This window comes from Cottoperca gobio, chromosome 13 (genome assembly GCF_900634415.1).
Source record: "Cottoperca gobio chromosome 13, fCotGob3.1, whole genome shotgun sequence".
Lineage (NCBI taxonomy): Eukaryota > Metazoa > Chordata > Actinopteri > Perciformes > Bovichtidae > Cottoperca > Cottoperca gobio.
In genome coordinates, this window is record NC_041367.1 from 13831185 (window position 1) to 13851611 (window position 20427).

The 20427-nt window shown below is 38.7% G+C and overlaps 1 protein-coding gene across 5 annotated transcripts in view; it reads right to left on the bottom strand.

Annotated features, from left to right (window-relative positions):
• Window positions 1-5195: 5195 nt before the first annotated feature.
• Window positions 5196-20427, bottom strand: part of cadm1b (cell adhesion molecule 1b) — a 125803-nt gene continuing 110571 nt past the window's right edge. For 4 of the 5 annotated variants that reach the window (XM_029447027.1, XM_029447026.1, XM_029447028.1 and 1 more), the window contains 3 exons: window positions 19041-19091; window positions 9623-9751; window positions 5196-9479 (listed from right to left, as the gene is read on the bottom strand). In XM_029447027.1, coding sequence (XP_029302887.1) covers window positions 9361-9479; window positions 9623-9751; window positions 19041-19091 — 299 coding nt within the window. In that variant the 3' untranslated portion in view covers window positions 5196-9360. The remainder of the gene's footprint in view (window positions 9480-9622; window positions 9752-19040; window positions 19092-20427) is intronic. The other variant, XM_029447029.1, reaches the window with a different exon arrangement.

Below are 20427 nucleotides of genomic sequence, written 5' to 3' on the forward strand. Positions count from 1 at the left end.
TCAACACAGCAGTGCGTGAGTGAGGATTTTCAACAATGAAGAGAGTGAAAACTGATTGGAGGTCAAGTCTCTCCTCCCTTCAGCTGCAGAAGCCTCCCCCCCCCCCCCCCCCCCCAACTGTAGAAGTTTAACGGCGAAGCTGCAGCGTACAATGCAACGGCACGCTGCTTTGAGCTGACGCCCTGTTTTTATTCATTACTGTTGCTCACTTTGAAAGTACCGTAATGGACGAGGAACAGCTGATTCATGAAGTCGAAATGATGAGTTGACTATACGATGCCTCCTCACAACAAACACCTAAATAAGTTGTCAGCTGGACTGGTGTATCCTTATCAAGGTAAATGACCATCACTGAAAACAACCTTGCTGTTTCTAATTTCTAATAAATATCACAATACAAAATAATTTCTTTTCTAATAATTACAAATGTAGGAAGATGGCAAAAAGGCTATTACCCATCTTTAAAGTAGTTACGTCTCCAGTCTTGAGCGCAGAGCTGATGGGTATATGGTTTTTGGTGGACTATGAAAAGTGGAAATGTCAATGAAGATTTAGGAGTGAATGGAATCAGAATTTTAAGTGGATAGAATATGACTCATCAAATGCTTATTGTTGCTCATCGTTTGTCTTTGCCCGTCTTAAGGTCCCTAGTAGCCCCTAGTGTTGATAGGCTATTGCTTTTGATGTGTAACCAATCAGATAGTGCTGTAGGCGGGGCATTGAGGGAGACTACAGAGTGGTGACAACAGACAGAGAGAGGCCCGCTGCTTCAGAGCCAAAGTAAGGCATTGTTGAATTTATTTATTTTATATGCAATCGGATGAAACTAATTCTGATAATTATAATAATGCTGAATATCAGAGCCAATAATCGGTCGAGCCCTACTTTTTAGGTTTTATGTAGCGTCTGAGAATTAATAATGTATATAAGGTTTTAGAACGTATACAGTTTGGCTAAGAGACTTCACACTTTTTTGTTTTAATCTTTAATTGTTTCTGCAGTTACTCTGTCTTTGTAAGGCAGTGCAGTGTTACTATCTTCAACTCTTATTTCAAAGGAGAATGACTGCAATGGTCACAGAGCATGAAACAGATAATTGTTTTAACTTATCCGCATCTTCCCAAATGGAATTGAATTTTAAATTCAAGCTGATGAACTTCACCCCATGATGCCTTTCTTTCCAGGTGGAGGCCCTGCGTTTGAATTCAATGCACATTTAATTAAAACATGTAACTTTTAATTACCTAACTAATTAATTTAAAAAGTGAAAATAGACTCTCGGAGTGATAAATTATTAAGGTGCCAATGTTCCTGCAGCAACTCACCGGCTCACCAAGGCTCCCTGTGACTGACTTCAAGGCTGTGTACAGACCTTTTTTTAAAAACTGTAACAGGCTGTCCCACAAAAATAGAACACTTTCATATGCTGAGAACAGAAACACACACAAAACATAAGTGGAAAAACATCCATCGAGGCGTTGCAGTGCATCTGAAAGAAGCTGGGTGACTAAATAAACTTGTAATGCAACAATAGCATTTTTACGTCTATCTCAAAAAGATAATCAGGAACAGCTATCGCTGTGTTTCAAATTAAAAATTGACTTTAAATGAAAATTAATTATGCATCAACAATGCTAAATACGATAGAAAGATTATATGCAGACGTAGCAGAATAAAAGATGAGAGGAGAAGATTGGGAAATGTTTGCCTTGCTTATTGTATCTGGGTGGTGGCTATGAAGCGGAACATCAATGTAAATTTGGCAAAAGAAAACTTGTCTTTGCGTCTGCAGAAAGAAGTCACCTTGAGATTTTAGTTGAGGGAACTTCAGAGGATGCTGCTTGAAGCTTAGGCTCAGCAGATAATTACAGATTTCCTGTCTGAAACAGGCAACCTTTTTTTGGGGAGGGTGAGATTTTTTTTTATAGCTTTTTCTAATTAATCACACCTAAAACTTCCACATCAACATCTAGCATATTTCCTCCCTCTGGTAACATCAATCTCTGATTAAGTATCAGAGTATTAAACATCAAGCAGACATCGCTGACATTAGAGCCTATAGTGCTGTTCACAGCATCTTTCAGGTTTGGAGTTAATCACCTCACAAACACGCGTCTCTTCTCCCTGACACTTTCATACAGGATTAACTGGCTGGTTGTGTGTGCTTTAATTAATGCAGATTTCTCTGGGTCATACTGTAGCAGTCAGAGATAATTGTGTTGTGGTTATCACAGGCTTCAGGTGCTTGTCCTTCATCACATTGTTTGAAACTACTAGCTCATCTGTTTCACAGAAAATGACTTGGCATGTGTGTGTGTGTGTGTGTGTGTCTGTGGACAGATTTTTGTGATGCAAGATACAGTCATGAAACTTTACCGGTGTATAGTTCAAATCAAAATGAAGATGGTTGTGGTCCGAGCAAGGGCGTCGAAAGTACGGGGGTAGGAAGTGGGGAACGGGCCATTGCCTCCCCGCTTAATGCCCCCGGCACAATCTGGAGTTAAAGCTGGTGTCATCCCATCGATAGATCGTCTCTAGTTTGATTTGGATTTGATTTTAGGCTTGTTTGTTCCTGCATGTTAACTTTGCTTACAGTGTTTTACAACTGCTTTGGCTCAGTTTTTACAATATGCTGTAGTTGTATGCAAAGTACAAAACCCTAAATCCCATGTTCAGTCCTTAGAATACAGTCACCAGTGTTTGAACATAGCTAAATCTGTTTACTCAAGTATTGTACTTAAGTACAAATTTGAGATACTGATACTTGGGTTTTTCCATTTTAGGCCTCATTCTACTCGTACTCAGAAAAATATGTTAGTTGCTTGAGATTCAAATTGATTACACAAAATATAAATCAAGTAATAAATGATGATGTATTAAAGATTAATCTACCCGGGAAGCTCTATATTGTATATTTAAATGAGCTCCTCCTTTACCAGCTGCAACATTAATGACGCTTACACATTAAAGCAGCACTAATCATAATCCAGTGATTTAACATATATATATATATATATATATATATATATATATATATATATATATATATATATATATATATATATATATATATATATATATATAATGCAATTAACCATTTTGTATAATGAGTACTTTTACTTTTAGTACTTGATCATTTTATGCAAAAGTGTATGTACTTTTACTTAGTGTTTAATGGTGGTGTACTGTTACTGCATCTTTACAGTATGACTGTAGCTTACTGTATTTTAGATGGCGCATCTTTAACAGAAAAAGTAAACTGATGCAATGAAATAATAATAATAATATTTTCTCTGAATATGAATGTAGGATTTACTGTAGTGTAAACTAAACTGTACACTAAACTGCATCACCTATATTTACAGTTATAGTGCATTCATAATGTTTTCTCTATATCAGTGTTTACTACCTCCTGGGGTATTTAGTCCTTGGGGTATTTATGCAGCTGCCAGGGGACGGCGTGTGTGGTTAAGCTTGACAGTCGACTCAATTTAAAAATAAATAAATAGAAATTTAGATTGAACAATCGAAGTCTAAGCAGGATAACCAGTTGAAATAATTGGCTAAAAGTAAGGAATGAAATGGCTTCCTTGTGGTAGAAATATAAAAGCAAACCTCACCAGACAGATCTAAGCATTGACAGTTCAATCATATGAAAACATATTGTAACAATACCTACTTTTAAACAACCAATAGTGTTAGTGTATAAACCAATTAAAATAAACATATGACACAATGGTGACAATGAAGGGGCATTTCATCTGACGGTGCTGTGGGGGTACATCCTACAAATAAATACTGTTTGACAGCAGTATTAAATGTAGTAATGACCATTGTATTTGAAAATGCAGCAAAGATTGAAATTTCGCGATAAATATGTAATGTTTTGTTGCCCTGACCCAATTTGATTAAATGTTTTGTTTTTGTGAACATTTTGTGTTCCGCCATTTGAACCTTGAAGTGAACATTGAGCCAACGCAATTGCAAAATACTGTATTAACATTTCTTTAACATGTAGTTTAAAAAGAGCCATACTAGTGGGATTCACAACTAAATCAGCCAGCAAAGAAGTAAATAAGAAGCGCTTTAATCTTTGTGCTAAACAACAGAGAACATAGAGGGAGATAAGTGTGCAGACAGAGCTTCTTGCGTCTGCCTTTGTTCACTCACTATTTATTCCCACATCATTTAATTATACCTCAGCCAAGCCAAGTGCTACATGCCATCAATCTCAATCAATCAATTAGCCAACTAAACAAGCCATGCTCAGACATTCGTTCACTCTCAATTTCCCCATTGTGCTAATTACACTTAAACATGTCATTCCAAATTAAAATTGAACATTTAAATGGGTTTAGTATTATTTAACTGAAACATCACCCTTCTACTTTTCATGCATTCATGATGCACTGACAGCTGGTACAGCCGAACAGCAAATACCTTGTTGCTTTTAATTTAGAGTTTTCAAGAGTTTAACCGAAGAAAAAAGAAAAGAAATATAGAGAGAATCACGTAATTTGTCATGTTCCAAAAATGCAATAGGCAGGTATTTAATGTTCCTTGAGGGAAGAATTATATCTCAATGATTGTATGAGTAGACGGAAAAGTGGCTGGTTTCTAAGGTTAAACTATTCCCATTAAAGTTTGAATAATGTTATTGACCTTTACCTGAGATGAATCACTTAAAGTAATAGGAAATGGTCGCACAGACAGAATTATGATGACAGAATTGCTTATGGTTATAAACTAAGCCTTGTTCCTAGAAATACCTATCAATTTATCAAATCGCTAACATCCACATGTTCAGCTGGAAATCTTAACAGGGGCCCCGGAGCCTGTCGGTGTCAGTCATTGTGTCATTTAAAACATTTTTTCGCCTCTATCCATACCACAGTGCATGTGTCAGTCATTGATGAGAGCTCAGATTGCTGCTGCTGCTGCTGCACATCGAATCTGCGTCGGTACAGAATTTTTGCCTCCACTCGAGATCTTTCTTCTTTGGGAGTTTGACAAGTATCAGCAGCTCAGGATGAAGTGAACAGGTTCAATCCAGCTAATGTATTCAGCACGTTAAAACAGGCGATGTGAATTTGACAACAAATACCAGTTAATATATTCTGACGCCTGCGTCTCCGAGCAGGACGGGACTACAAAGTGAAAACACGTTTTTTGATCAAGTCACAACAACACAGCACTTTAAACATTGATATCTTTTTATTAAGACAAGTACTCTTCTGATTTTTTTTTTCTTTTGTAAAAATGTTGGTGTGAACCAATACAAAATATGCATGGTCATATGAGAAACATCCTCTTCACTACACAAAAGAAAAAAATGTCACCTGGGTAACGAGAGAAATTTAAGATTCAACAACAAAAAAAAACATTTTTGGGGGATAATAAAACGACCAAACCCCTCGACCCTCGCCCACCACCCTCCCCCCTCCCCCAAGGCTTTAAACATGAGTTTCATCCAAATATCCAAGACATGTTACAGATCATTCATAAAACTTCATGTCACAGTAAATACACCATCTTTTCATCTATGAAAAATGATGCCTGATTTGACTGAATGCAAACAGATGCTTGGTCGACTGTAGTCACATCCTATAATTACTAAATAACCGATACTGTATGAGCAAAGTGTTAAGGTGGAAAGAGAAGAAGTTTCATGAATATCACTGTGATTTTGTTGACACTGACTGTACATAATTTTCGGCTGTTTAACAAATCTAGTTTTCTTTCTTTGTGAACTAGGGCTATGCAAAATAATATTTAACATTTACTGTAACAGTGCACCATATTAAGAACACATAAACATGTACAAATGGGGAAAAAACATGTACATCTTGTGATTTCTTCACTGTCTGAATAGCTGTGGTACTACAGTATATACTTGGAGGGCCTTTTTAATTTGCATTCTACCTGAGATGCAAAAAAAACAACAACTATTAACACTCATGAACCTGAGAGAGTGAAAACAAACATACTAAATATCAAATATTTAAAACAAATCAGAAAATTGAATTAGAATGATGCTTTCAACAATCTTTATGTTCCTCGATTAAAAGCAGCAGCGGCTTTATAACCATTAATGATAAATATCAAACCTCAAAATAAAGTGTCAGTGCACATAACTGTTTACATGACACCAAAACTTCAGAAAATCCAGAGAAATGTACTTTTATTGTAGCTTACTATAGCTTTTAGTACTTAATTCCTGTCTGATATTACGAGCGAGCCTTGTCCTTGAAGACATCCAAATAAATAACAAATGAAGTGAAGCAGAGAAAATAATTATGACCAAATTGAAATTGTTTTGCAATCACTAATTAAGAAAATAAATACTACGTCCTGGCATACGACATTCTAGTCAGTGGAAGCTGCCATACCACCCTGATAAACAAGGAAATATATATATATATATATATTTTAAACTCATTGTAGCTTTTTTATGCTCCAGGTCGTAATCGTGATGCAAGTCTGGTGGTTGAATAAATACAACCTGGATGAGTATTGGCCCTGTAAGTTAGAAAGGACAGAAATATACAATATATATACTGTAAGAGTGTACATGAGGATACTGTACGATACTAACCATATGCCTCAAAATCAAAGAAGGCACTAAATTAAGTCCTTCAGTCTTTTCCTATATAATGATAAGTATCAAGAGATGGGTTTAAGGCAGTGGTTATCCTTTTTCATAATACATTTACAGTTTTTTGTTGTCCTACTCAGGTAATACAATGAAATCCCTTACTAATTACCAAACAGGCTTTTACTCTTCTAGCTGTGACAGACTCGGAGGCATGAAGCATGCACGGTGTGCACGCTGCGTATCTGTCTGCAAGCGCCGGATCTTCTGATTTGTGTTGGTGGGGGGTGGGGTGGGGTGGGGTGGGGGGGGAATACATTTGTAACCGTAGACTGCTCCTGTGTGAAGGTTTGAGGCTGCAGGATGACAGTAAGAAAATGGTCTTTCCCCAAACCAAGTCTAAAGCTCAATGCAAATCTTTGATAACTTGTAAGGCCCAGAGCTCTTACAAGTTATCAAAGCCCAAAGGTAAAATGTCTTTACAGACAGCAAGGAACTATAACTAATTCATGTTCAGTGATTGAATGTCTTTTATATTTGTGTATGGGCAAGGGTAAAAAAGGTATGTGTAGCAAGGATTTCTAAGCCAGAAAATAAGCAGTGAAAAGTTAGTTTTTTTACTTGCTACAGGTATTCGTGCCGACATACCTTGATAACTTATTTGTCACTGAAGGGAAAGTTTGCTATTGAAAGTGTAAGGATTCTTATCCCTTTAACACGGTACAACCTAATTTAAATATAAAACTTTGAAAAATAAAATAAACCAATGCCCTGGAAATATGTCCAGTTAAATGGTCAATGTACTGTATTATCAGATAAAAAAAAATCAATTATTTGCAGAGGAGGACTCTGCACAGTGGACTTTCAGCCTTTGCTGTATACAAGTAATATTCGCTGTATATACGCACACTCGCATAATTATTATATTTGGTCCAGGGTTGACCGTGTGGGTGGTATGGAAATGGGAAGAATTTCATCTTCAAACCAAAAGCACACACAGCAGGCTGTACTAATATCCAACAAATAATACATTTGAATTGGATTTCATTATCAATGCAGCAGGAATAGTCGCTCTTTTAGGTACTACAGGGTTTATGTTTACATAATTAAAGTCAAATCTGACCCTAAAAACCCACATAATATCTGCCAACAGATGGTCTTTTGGCTCTGTACTTATTAGGCAGTATTCTGCCATGTTTTTTGGTCCATCCATGAAAAGGATGAAAACAAAAAAATGTTTTCACTAAAATCACTCTGGAAAGAGGCAATGTTATTAAAGGATTAGTTTGCTATTTTGGGAAATACACGTATATGCTTTTTTTGCCAACAGTTAAATGAGAAGATCAATACCACTCTTATGTTGGCACACTGAACATGAATCTACAGCCAGCAGACTGTACGCTTAGCTTAGCACATCGACTGGGAATGAGGAAACAGCTAGCCTGACACTGTCCAAAGGTATCTGATCCACTCACTTATTAACTTGTTTGTTAAACCTTTACAAAAACCAAAGTGTATAAATGACAGGTGGGGTGTTGGTAGTCACATTTGTTCTGCCTTAGAATAGAGCCAGGCAAGCTGTTATTCCGTGTTTTCAGTTTTTATGCTAAATTGAGCTTGCCGGCGGCCTGCTGTAGCTTCACATGTAGCTACACACATGAGAGTGGTATCGATAAGCTAATTTTCCTAAAATGTTGAACTATTCCATTAAGATTTGTTTTCAGAACCCTTTGTACAGCTAATGACAGCAAAGAAAAAAAGGAACAAAAGAAAGCAGATAATAGTAAATGTTATCTGCTGTTGTTGATGATTTTCTACTGTCCTGTCAATCAGCAACAAAAACAACCTGATACAGAATTAGAAAAAAAAATATGTTGGTTCGGATTTTCTCTATAGAAACTTGAACTCTATATCATGGCACAATACAGCTGTCAGGATGTCTGACTTAACTCCACAATACCCTAATCAAATACTAAACCGACCTCACATCTACTAATCATCAGATGTTTTCTTGAAACCAGCGAGGGACCATTTGTACTTTGCGGTTTGTTGTGAAATGGTACTTAACTGCTACTTCACTTTCAGGAACAAATACATTCTATGATGAGCATGATTACTCACAACTGTTACATTAGTAATCAACACAGTGAACCTGACCTCAAAGGGGGGGGGTGAGTGAAATCTGCACTTAAATATGTCAAAACCAATATGTGATGAATTTGCAGGGACTGTTGGACTTTGCCCCAGTAGGGAGAAATGTATTGACACTGTGTTCAAGTTACTGAACTCTGGAGATTACTAAAACAAAAAGAAGTGTGTATGAGCTGGCTCCTCTGATCTGGGCACATGAGCTAAAAGCTAGCTGCAGAACACATAGACAAACACCAGGCCCATTTAATCTCCAAAAGCCAAATGGAACAAAGGTTTAGGTGACGTATATTGGGGAAAGAAATCCAATCCAAAAATAATGTGATTGGGGAAAACAATTAAATAAAGAAAAGAAATAGAACAAGGCACAAAATTGTCTGTAAAATAATTGAACTGTACAGAATAGGCCCCAGCAGTCCAGGAAGGGTCGGATAGGAGATTCAGCAACGCCTCTTCTTACCACTTGGCCATGCCAGTCCTACTTTCCACTTTCTTCTCTTCCTCTTTAAATCTCGCCCTCCCTGCCCCAAGCCTTCTCATAACCAATCAGAGTTAGACATAATGCTCCTACAGCACCACCACCACCAGCATCCCCAACCGTCTCTCCTGGCCTGTCCAGTTTAGATATAGTACTCCTTCTTCTCGTCTGTGTTGTTGTGTCCGCCCTCCGCATTAATGATGGCCGTGTCTGCGTCGGCTGCGTCGTCCGCCCCTTTGGCTTCATGTGTGAAGTAAGTTCCTGCAAAAGTACAGAATAATTAGCCTCACACCGCCTCCATCTCTTGTGCTCTTCAATCCAATTGCACTCCACTTGCAACAAAAAAAACACTTAACTCCAAGATTTGTTCATGATCAAGTATGATTGCACTGCCGATGCCTTACCTTTGTGTCTGGCAAAGTATCGACCAAGAACAATGAGTGCACAAAGGATGGCAAACATCACCACGGCAACCACTCCTCCGATGACAGCATGGTCAATTTTCTGCGGTGCCCCCTCACTGGCTCTTGAGTCTGAAAACAAGACAATAACTGTAAATAATTTCATGACCAGTAAACCGTCTCAGCTAGTCACTAACACTTTAACACAGATGTGGACCGCACTGGAAGCTGTGACCATCAAATCATTAGGCTGCCTAAATAAAATAAATTGTTTTTAGTTTTTCCTTTTCTCTCAAAAGCATTTTAGCATGACCCAATCTCGGAACCAAGTGGAGCCGGCGGATACCTATGCCAAGACTGTGCACCGGTGATTGTTTATAGTCTGATTAGCAAATTGAGACATGTAATTGAGTTGAAGTTGAGAGACGACAACTACGACCGGACTGTTTCACAAGTAGCAAGTCAACAAGCTAGTAAAAAGCAAAATTGTCGTGAGACGATAACCGATGGGTTCCGAGAATTTATTTCGGCCAATGCGTTCCGCCTCCTTTGCTCTCCGCACAGACTGCATTCTAACAAAGACCACTCAAACGGGATTAATCAATACTTCTCGGACTACAAACAGTAACCACAATGATCCGATACTAAAATCTTGTTGGCCTACAGATTCTGCATTCATATGCAGACATCTGTTTATAGATATTAAGCATGACCTAACCAGAGAGGAAACCCTTGAAAAGGAAGTTGAGAAAAATGCCTGCTTATGTTGTTTACAAAAAATAATTGACCAAGTTGGTCCCTGGAGCATGGTAAATGGTTCACAATGTGTAACTAAACATCTCACAAATAGGCAATTAAAGCATTTAGATCTTACTTACTGACAAATCCTGCAAACCACTGCCAATATTCCAGCTTGATAAAACCCAGAATGAGGCTCTTTACTAACTAAACTGTTTAATTTCTTACATTTTTCCTCACTAATTACTAATTTAGTTTGACATTTTGAGTATTACACTTTTTCACTTTCTTGCCAAGAGTTAAATGAGAAGATTAATACCACTCGTGTCTGTACGGTAAATATGGAGCTGAAGCCAGTTATCTGAGCATAAAGACTGGAAACGGGGAAAAGGCTAGCCTGGCTACGTCCTCTAAGGTAACAAAATCCCACAACCAGCACCTCTGCAGTGCGCTAATCGACATGTTATATCTTGTGTGTGTAATCCGTACAAAACCCAAGTGTAACTGTACGGACATGAGAGGTGCTATCAATCTTGTAATACAACTCTCGACGAGAAAGTGGAAAAGCACACTTCCCAAATTGTTAAAATAGTCTTTTAACAAAAGAATCGGTATCTAATACTTCAACATGTTTAAAATAAAATCTCTAAGTTATAAACTACATACTTGCGATGTTATCCTGGTGAACCAGGCCCGTTACAGTACTAAGGTTTTCAGTGCTTCATACAGCTGAAATGGCTGCTCGAGCCCCTTGAGTGAGCGATGTTGAAAAATGTTTTAAGACAGTTATTTCACCATGAAACAGTAGACACTGTCTGCAATTTCATCGAGAGTTCACACACTGTAAAATACATTGTGATTTAAGAGGCCATTTCTGGAAGTTATAGAGCTCAATCATCAGAAATAGACACAAGTCTGAAGATAAATTGGCGCCCGGTGTCCCCATGCAGAGAAATACGTGGCAGCCTCAGGTGTCAGAGAGTATCACTGTCTAGCATTTAGCCAGATTTATCCGTGCACCACAGTAGAACAAGGCAAAATTTGAAGCCTTTAAATTTCCAGTCTCAGAATAGTTCAGAGGCATTTATCAATAGTCTATATCTGTGCACATTTGGACTGATGGAGGAGTGGCAGGCGAGGGAATGGCTGCACTGTTCTTTGCTGCATGAGAGAGCAGCTCAATTTTCCATCAATCTCACTAGTCATGCTCTGAACTTGAATGATTTTGATAAAATACGAGCGGAGAGTGCACAATTTCTCAACACTGTGAGGGCGTAATAAGTTGAGTTGAGGGGTCTAAGACAAGTGACACATTCTCATCTTAACCTACAAAAAACCCCACCTTTATTGAAGTTGCATTCAGTTCAGCACGAGGACGTCTTGGAAGTGTGAGTGCATTAAAACTAATTAATGAGAAAAGTTTTGTTTCGGTTGAGCGACCACTTAAAATGGACTCGTCTTCACGAAAGCGAGCCGTTGCTGTGAGTCGGTGTATGTGAAGCAGGGATGTGCAAGGGGCCGTTTGTTTACTAGGTATCGGCGATGTCAGATAGCACAGCTCATTCCCCGTGGAGAGGGAACGGCCCATGCTCCATGCTAATGAACATTCACCACTAAATGGCCTTTGCACAGTCCTGTCTACTCCCCCTCCCTCCTTCACCCCCCCACACCTTCCTGCCCTCACCTTGCTCCCCGCTGTCTTCCGTTTGACACATCTGCAAAGAAACATGCAGGGTCTCGGCCGCCTCTGCACAATGTGGGAGAGTTTTATTTAACAGGTATAAAAATTCGCCCAGGGTAAGCACCGAGACTTGATCACTAAAATGTCAAACTAAAAAATCCCATAACACCTACACTATCAACTGTTATGGTTGGTTGCATATCATGTTGCCTGCATTAAGTACGCTACTGAACATCGGTTTTCTGTTTGTTAGTCTTGTATTTACTACAAGGGAAGGCCACAAAAACATGATCTCAAATTCGATATAAATATTACTGTTGTGCACATTTTCATTCACTTTGCGGTGTCGCTGCAGCCTGCGTTACATCGTAAAGAGATTATGTGACATGTCACATAATGCAATGCAATACAGAGGTCTAAAGCGAATTCTAAGCTGATTTTAAACATACAGGTCACTCGTCATGAGGGGTGACTCCGCCTGTGAAAACTCTTGTGTAATATATTCTGAAGCTCTGAAGCAAGGTTTTCTCTGAAAATGTCATTAGTTGTATCAGATTTACACATTTCTAACAGAAAGCCTGCATTGCCAACTGGATGTATATAGTTTGGAAGATGGAAGTATTTACCGGACAAGCAGGGTCCAACAACAAAACGGTAATTGTTTTTTATGATATAGCTAGATATAGGATCCACTGTTTTTAGAGATTAATCCATATTGTGTACTAAAAGTCAGGATATTTTAACCTCTGCTGCACAAATAATTTTACTGATCAAGTCACTAATTTTAGATTTTCTTTTCTTCTGTGTAATGCCAAACATCTGGCTGATCCCACATGGGATTACAAGACACGCTATTTTAGAAAACATGCATCTGCCAGTAATACATGTCAAATTCAGTTCTTCTATTTTCTTCAAAATACCACATTTCTAATGAACAGTACACTTAAAATAACTGCTGCATACTTGGTGTACACTTTATCCTAATTGGAATCTTTTTTTGTCATCTCCCGGGCTATCCAGCTAATCTAAATGTTTCATCTATATTTACAAAATCAATATCTGTTTTATCTTATTAAACGCTGATGATCGAGATCGAGATTACCTTTTTTTAAATGTTCTGCATTTTACATGGTGCTTGTATCCAAAGTGCTGTAAAATTCAAACACATTGACCCCGGGGACCAATTGCGGTTCAGAGTCGTGGAGGTGCAGAGGATTGAAGCCTAAACCTCACTATTATTGTTGCTGTGAAATATTATTTTGCTCACAAGGTGAACCAATGAATGGGAACATCTTACGATATATAACAGCACAAACTTGAGTTGTTTGTTCTGCTCTTTCATTTTTGTAGCAGGTGTTCTAGTTATTTTGTCCACTTACTGCATTTGGGTAACAGAATGAAAAGGGAGCTTTAGGACTCCCGAAGCGTTGATCTGTATCTGACATTGATCTCTGACCTCAACAAGAACAGATTTTCTTTATAAAGTGTCATTACTGTCATTCCTCCCTCTTCCTTTGTAGATTAGTTTGTCATTCAGTGCTCTAACACACCCAGGATCAAGAGTGTGATACCCTCAGGCCCTCCATGTTCAATATATTCATAATACAACACTGTGCTTAGAATAGAAAAAAACCTCCAAATGACAGACAGTGTTATTACAGCAGCCTTTGTGGCCTCACACTTAAAATAAGTAGAATTTGATTATGTCTGTAATGTGGCTGGTGTCCATACCGCCGGCACAGCTCTGCTCACGGCTCGAAGGGGGAGTGCTGACATGCCCACAACGGCGTCCTGACATGATGTGCACAGCCGTGGGGATTTATAGGGGAATAAAGAGGATTTGCAACTGATGCCTGTGTCTGCGCGGCGGGGAAATCTGCTCCGCTGAACTCCCAGTACCTAATGCTTTACAGTCGCACCTTTCTGTCTCTGTAGTGGAATGACTAATTGCCGCTCTGGTCAGCAACAGCGCATCCTATCAGACTATCTGTCAGCGTGGAAATCAGAGCTGTGAGCTTGTCACCAGATAACATGGGACATAATTTCAGTTTTCCCATCCTTTTTTTATTTTTATTTTTTATAGTTTTCTGCTCGCATGTCACACACACACACACACACATGCGCTAACCCACTCACAAACACTTTACAATTTATAGATGTAATTACATAGATATAATTGAAACAATGACTCGTGCATTGAAAGAGCAAAGCCGTCACTTGCACTGAATAGACTCCCATAATACCCTTTACCCGGACAGTGGCAGGACAATTGGGCATGGCTGCAGAATCAACTTGAGATTGCAGCATTGAACTGCAAACATCCGTGACTTTTGTATTCATTGCTGTTCGAAAAGGAAATGAACGTAATAAGATGAGCATACATGGGCAATTTCCACCAAATAATCTTTGTATTGCTGTTGTAGCAGACCATCAACAGAGCACATTGTCCTCAGTTGAATTCCAATGCCATCGCTAAATAGATTCCCAGAGTCCTTTTGTAATAACCCAAAGAATGATTTGAAGATGTGCAACTACAGCTATGACATTTAACAGATGTGCTGAAATACAAGTGAAGGTCTGACTACAACTAATAAAATGGCAAATAAATGTAAATTGTGACAGCGAACTTGAACTCCTCGATGGCAGTTTATTGTATCTTTGCAGATTGGCAAAACTTCTCCACACAAAAGCCTGTAGCGCTCATCGCCACTTCATACTCCTCCTTCAACGTGTTCTCCCCGCAGTGGAGATCAAGGCAAGGAAAAAGGTTGACAAAATAATAGAAATCATTGCTCTCTTCGCAAGGTTTCTCACAGTAACACCAAAGTACACCTTATCAGCCAGAAATGTGAGTTTATTGGCACATTCAATCTGCATACCCTAATGTGCTAAGTAGAGCTCTCATAATCATTTACTAGTGCTCCATGACAAAACAATATTACTGCAGTGAAACACTCTTTTAACTTTAGGGTGCGCTGCCATTACTAACCAATCCATGGAGACCAATTAAAATGGACCATTACAATATTTTCTTTCTAACTTTCTAACTGTTTAAAGGAGAGTAAGAAAAAGCTCAGGTCAGAAAAAAAAACACAATTTCAACTGGGAATCAGAGTAAACAAATATGAGGGGGAGAAAAGTAATTAGCATTTCTAAATGATTCCTTAATTTTTCCAATGAAACACTTGAAAGACAAATGATACATGTGAGAGTTAAAACAACGCTGGTAAATATTTAATGGCTAATTATGTTGAATACTAAATCCACTCATAACACGTCTCTGTTGAAGTCAATAGCGTACGTGGACTTGAGGCTTGAATCCCAAGACTAAACAGCAGTGGAAACATGCCAACACCTCACATGTAGCAGTGCTGAGGGAGGAAAAGGCAAATTAAACGTATGAAAACCTGCCAGAAATGCATTCCTAAAATACCATCTGGTGCAGAATCACATGATTTACTCACTTTCTGAAAAAATAAATCCATGTGTTTGTCAGAACAATGAAAGTGGAATAACCCTGAAGTCATGTATGTGTTCTGTGCACAGCATGTTAAAGTCATATGGACTTACAAAGCCCTAACGGCTTAACCAGGCAAACAATAAAAACTATATTATGGTTAGCAGTATTATCAAGGGTGCTATATAGAGGCCAAACTCAGGTTCATGTACGGTGTAATGTTTGCTTGCAAAGCTCCTATTAGCAGTTAATATACCACTTGTATTATCTATAAAGCACAAGGCTGTTGCCCTCAAAAAGCCCCCTTTAACTCATCATATCCCAAAGCCTTTGTGATGTTTAGTTTTTATATTCCTTTTAGACTATTCATCAGAGGTCCTCTTGTAGCATGCTAAACAACATTTTACCTTGTACTGCAGATCTGCCGAAACATAGGGTCTTTTTAATCAAGTCTACAACATAATTCCTTGTTCCGTGTCTTTCCTCTGGCTCCTCTCGACAAGCTAGGGGAGAGGGGGGTTACTGAAGGCTTAGTCAGGATATCATGTCCCTGCCTTGGATCATCTCTGAGCATCTGACGAGCTGGAGCATTATCGCCACAGACTCTCTTTATTCCTTCAAAGCTAGGGATTCTGGGTAAATTCTACCCTCTTCCCCAAAAAAGAATACAGCCACTAACAAAGAATTTATTTTTTCAAAGAGTACTATTTTTCTGTGATCCGGGGACCATCGACTGCCCATCTTGAAGACAATATTCTGCTTTATTCATGGTTTATTTTTCAGAAGCGTCTGCATACTACTGTGTTTTGTGCGATATGCCTGAATCAAGTATTTAGATCAGTGACAATGAAGGTCGCTCATATCCATCGACTAAGACATCAACTAAAAGCTTTTTTCTTTTAGTGTAAATATACAATAAAAACACATGGAGAGAAACAAGGTCTGAAAAGTTTCAAACACATGAAACAAATGTTCCTTTGAAAGGGTGACTTATGTCTCCCATGAGGTCTACACACAAACACACGCTCTTTGCATTCTTTAAGACACTGAAAGACCTGACAATATGAACTCCTGTGAAACCTTCTGAACACAGAACAGCATAGAAGACAAACAACTGTGGGATTCAGTGCTTTAACGCCCCCCTCACTGAACAAAACATATTTAGGCCTTGAACTTTCTCTTCTGTTTGCAAGGCAACAACAAGATGAAAAAACAATTCAACAGAGAGAAGAAAATCCAGCAAGTGAAATCATAGCATTTTGGAAATTATACCCACATTTTTCAAAAATCTATTATGAAACACAAACCGGGTAAACAGTCGGCTAACAATATTCAGATACCCACATTTAGGTTTTTTTTTCATACTACAGAGGGAAAATCGTGTGCCCACATGTCACCTGCTGCTTCTGTGGATTAGTGAATGACAGCAACTTGAAAGCTTTGTGTATTCGCTCAGTAAATTTATCTCAGTCATAAGTACCGGGTAAAACACTCAGATGTTGGTGGAGCTATCAAAGTACAGCACAAAGAAAACAACATTTAAAAGCTGCAATTTGTGATCCAGATGTAAAAAAAAAATAAAGAGTAGCCCTAGCACCAAATTTACAAACCTATTAACAATAAACAACTCAATCTACTGTGTATTTTTACATTTTTATTGGCTCCTCATTACCTTCTGCCATAGCAGTTGCTCATCTTCTTGGAAAACAAACATTAATACAATAATAAATACAAGGTCCAACCTAAAATTTAAATAGATAAAATGCGCTAAACAAGAACAGGTGCATGGCTAAATACTGAAAATGAAAACAATACAACCAAATTTAAGTACACACCCATCGATAAAAGTCAGATAAGAAGCTGTGATTTATATTTCCTGATCTTTAATGTTTTTATCTGTAATGTGTGAGCATTTTGTTTTGCTCACTAACACAAAATTATGATTTGGCCGCTGATTACAACAGAAAATCGCAGCTGGTGGTGGAGGTGTCCCTGCCAGTTCACACTCTGGTTATAATAACTGAATAAGAAATTGTGCTGTATACTTTCCTATTGAGGAAAATGCTATACTGTGCTGTTATGCTGATTAAGGTAGTGCAAAGCAATCTACCGCAAACCAGCTTACCATTGCCCCAGTGACAGGGTATTTAGAAGAGTAGTGAACTGCAAGAAAGCTCAATTACATCCTCCTACCATGTACTGCATAAATCACCGTAAATCCTCTTTCAAGCCTGTCTTTCGGAAATTACTGGAATGTTACAGCAGAAACCACGGAGACGGCTGCATCAGTGAGGAGAAGAGCTTAGGGGGGAAAAATGCAGAGTAATGCACACATCTGCAAAAGCAACTTCCTGTATGACTGAGCCACACCCAGAGAGTCAGAGAGATGAAATTAGGCTGTATCCATGCAGCGTGATCACTGGCTTATTGCTGATAACTTCATTTGAGAGAGGAACAAAATCTGGTTTGAAGTAGGAATTTCAAGCATGAAGAAGTCATTTGAAACATGCAATGGAGAATAGCGATGTCATAGTCAACAGTTAAAAAGAAACAACAACCCAGGAGACCTCACAAATATGACTACAGAGTACAGACAGTGCCATTTATGTGACTATTGATCTATTTTTTAATAAATAAATATGAAATGCACAAACAAATGATTGAAAAGTAAATTATTTGATCAAATAAATGTATAAATGAAGGATATCTGAAAGCTGCCACATTAGTATTGTGGAGCTTTTGATGTAGTCTCACACCGAGTTTCAAACTTATGTTTGTGTTGCCAGTCCATATTTTTAAGACCGTATGAAATGCAGAGTGGTCATAACAAAAGGGCCGGAATTGCCGTATCTCTATAGCTATTGATAAACTGATCTATTCTTTAAGGATAGTTTTTTGTATTGAAATGTCACATTCTGGCATATCCAAATGTCAACTCCCATGGTTGCCTCGCCATCTGTCTAGCCATAGCGGTGCTTTTAAAATAATAGCGGGGCTTTTTTGTTGAAATGGATAATATTAAAATAAGTTTTTGCAACAAGGCTTAATCAAAGTATGAAATATTGCGTATAGAAGATGCCAAAAGGTTGCTCTCCTAAAAACACCGTTCATTCACTTGATATGTCTATGAGAAAATAGTTATTGATGTTTTTTGGCCTCGCAAAGACGAGATATGACTGGCATTTGTAGGGGAGATGCAAAGGGCATTATATTATGATGGATGGGCCGGTTGAGATATGGCTGCAGATGCTGATAAGATAGCAGCCAGCAAAGCAGAGTCTCTACGTTTTCTCAGATCAAACATGTGACTGAAAAGAGCTATGACAGGTGTCTCTGACAGCCCCGCGCTGCCTGTCCTCAATGTCACCTATCAGCAGCACTATGATTAAAACTGGCCATCCACGGTCCCTCTTAGCCTTAGGTACAAGACCTTGTTCTTTCTCTCCCAGCTCACCTGATCACACGTGCATGCAAGCTCCCACACACACACACACGCAGACACACACATGATTGCTGAGAGGGACAGTAGTGGGGGCATACAGTACCTTGCGTGTTGACTGGGTTGGTGGTGGGTGTGGGGATAGTAGTGGGAGCATCTAGATGAAAAAATAAAGAACATGTATAAGAAATAAAGGAAGACAAGAGTAAAGAAATAGACAAAAGTCATTGAAGATGAGAAGCTGTGCTGTAAAGAAATGTACTCTCATGCACACGTTTTAGCTTCTGCGGCGAGTTGATTTTTAGACTGCTAGCATAGCGGTGCTTTGAGCTAAACGCTAACGTCAGCATGCTCACAGTGACAATGCTAACATGCCGATGTTTAGCAGGTATAATGTTTTTCATTGCCACCGTGTTAGCTTAGTGTGTTAGCATGCTAACATTTGCTATTTTGTACTGAACCCAAAGTACTTCTGAGGCTGATGGGTCATTAGTTTTGCAGGTATTTGGTCATAAACCAAATATTGGACAAATAAAAATTCTGACTTGATGATTCCACCTAATTAAAAGTCAGGGGATCACCAAGTTATTACAATTTTATCCTGAGGGCGACATTAATGTGTGTACCAAATTTCATGGCTATAAATCCAATAGTTGAGGATATTTCTAACTCAATACCAGAAATGTCCACCTCATGGTGGTGCTAGAGAGAAAGAGAGGGGATCCCAAAAATCATTAGCCTATATCCTCTAGGAACCATGAATGTCTGTATAAAATGTCATGGCCATTTATCCAACAGTTAAGATATTTATGCCTGGATCAAGTGGTGGACTGACTGACGTACAGTCCGTCATTGCCATCCACACTAGCCGTGGCTAAAAACACAGAATACAACACTAATATTTCACTGTGCTGGGGGTTTATTATATATTATTATGTTAAGCTATTATATTTATTTATTTTCATACATTTTCTAATTAACTATGAATAATAATGTCTGGCAATCATGGAAAGGTATTGCTATTTTCTAGTCTCTCGCAATAATTAAGTCAAACTGCAAATTAAACCACTCTGGTGGTCTCCCACTGCAGCGCAGCAGAACTCCGAGCAGAATCCCCCGCCCCACACTGTACTGATTAGGCCTGTCACTAACCCCCAAACAAAAATAATCGGGAAGACAAAATCGAGGGCAATTCAGGTATGCTATGGTACTAAGGAGGGCTGAAAGCTTTCTCATCAGGGGAATATATGCCTGGCTCTGATGCAGGGGAAAGATAGCACGACCCCTTGCTGTGGGAGAGTCGCAGCAGGGGAAATTGGCTGGCTGTCTCCATGCCTTTACTGTCTGCACTCCATCAAAAGACAGCAGTGGGGGACCACACACTCCCAAACTAATGATAAAACATCAAGGACAGCATAATGTTGCCGCCGGGGATGGAGTGTATGGCAGAGGTGGTGTTAATGGTGGTAGGGGGGTATCGGGGTATCAGGCAG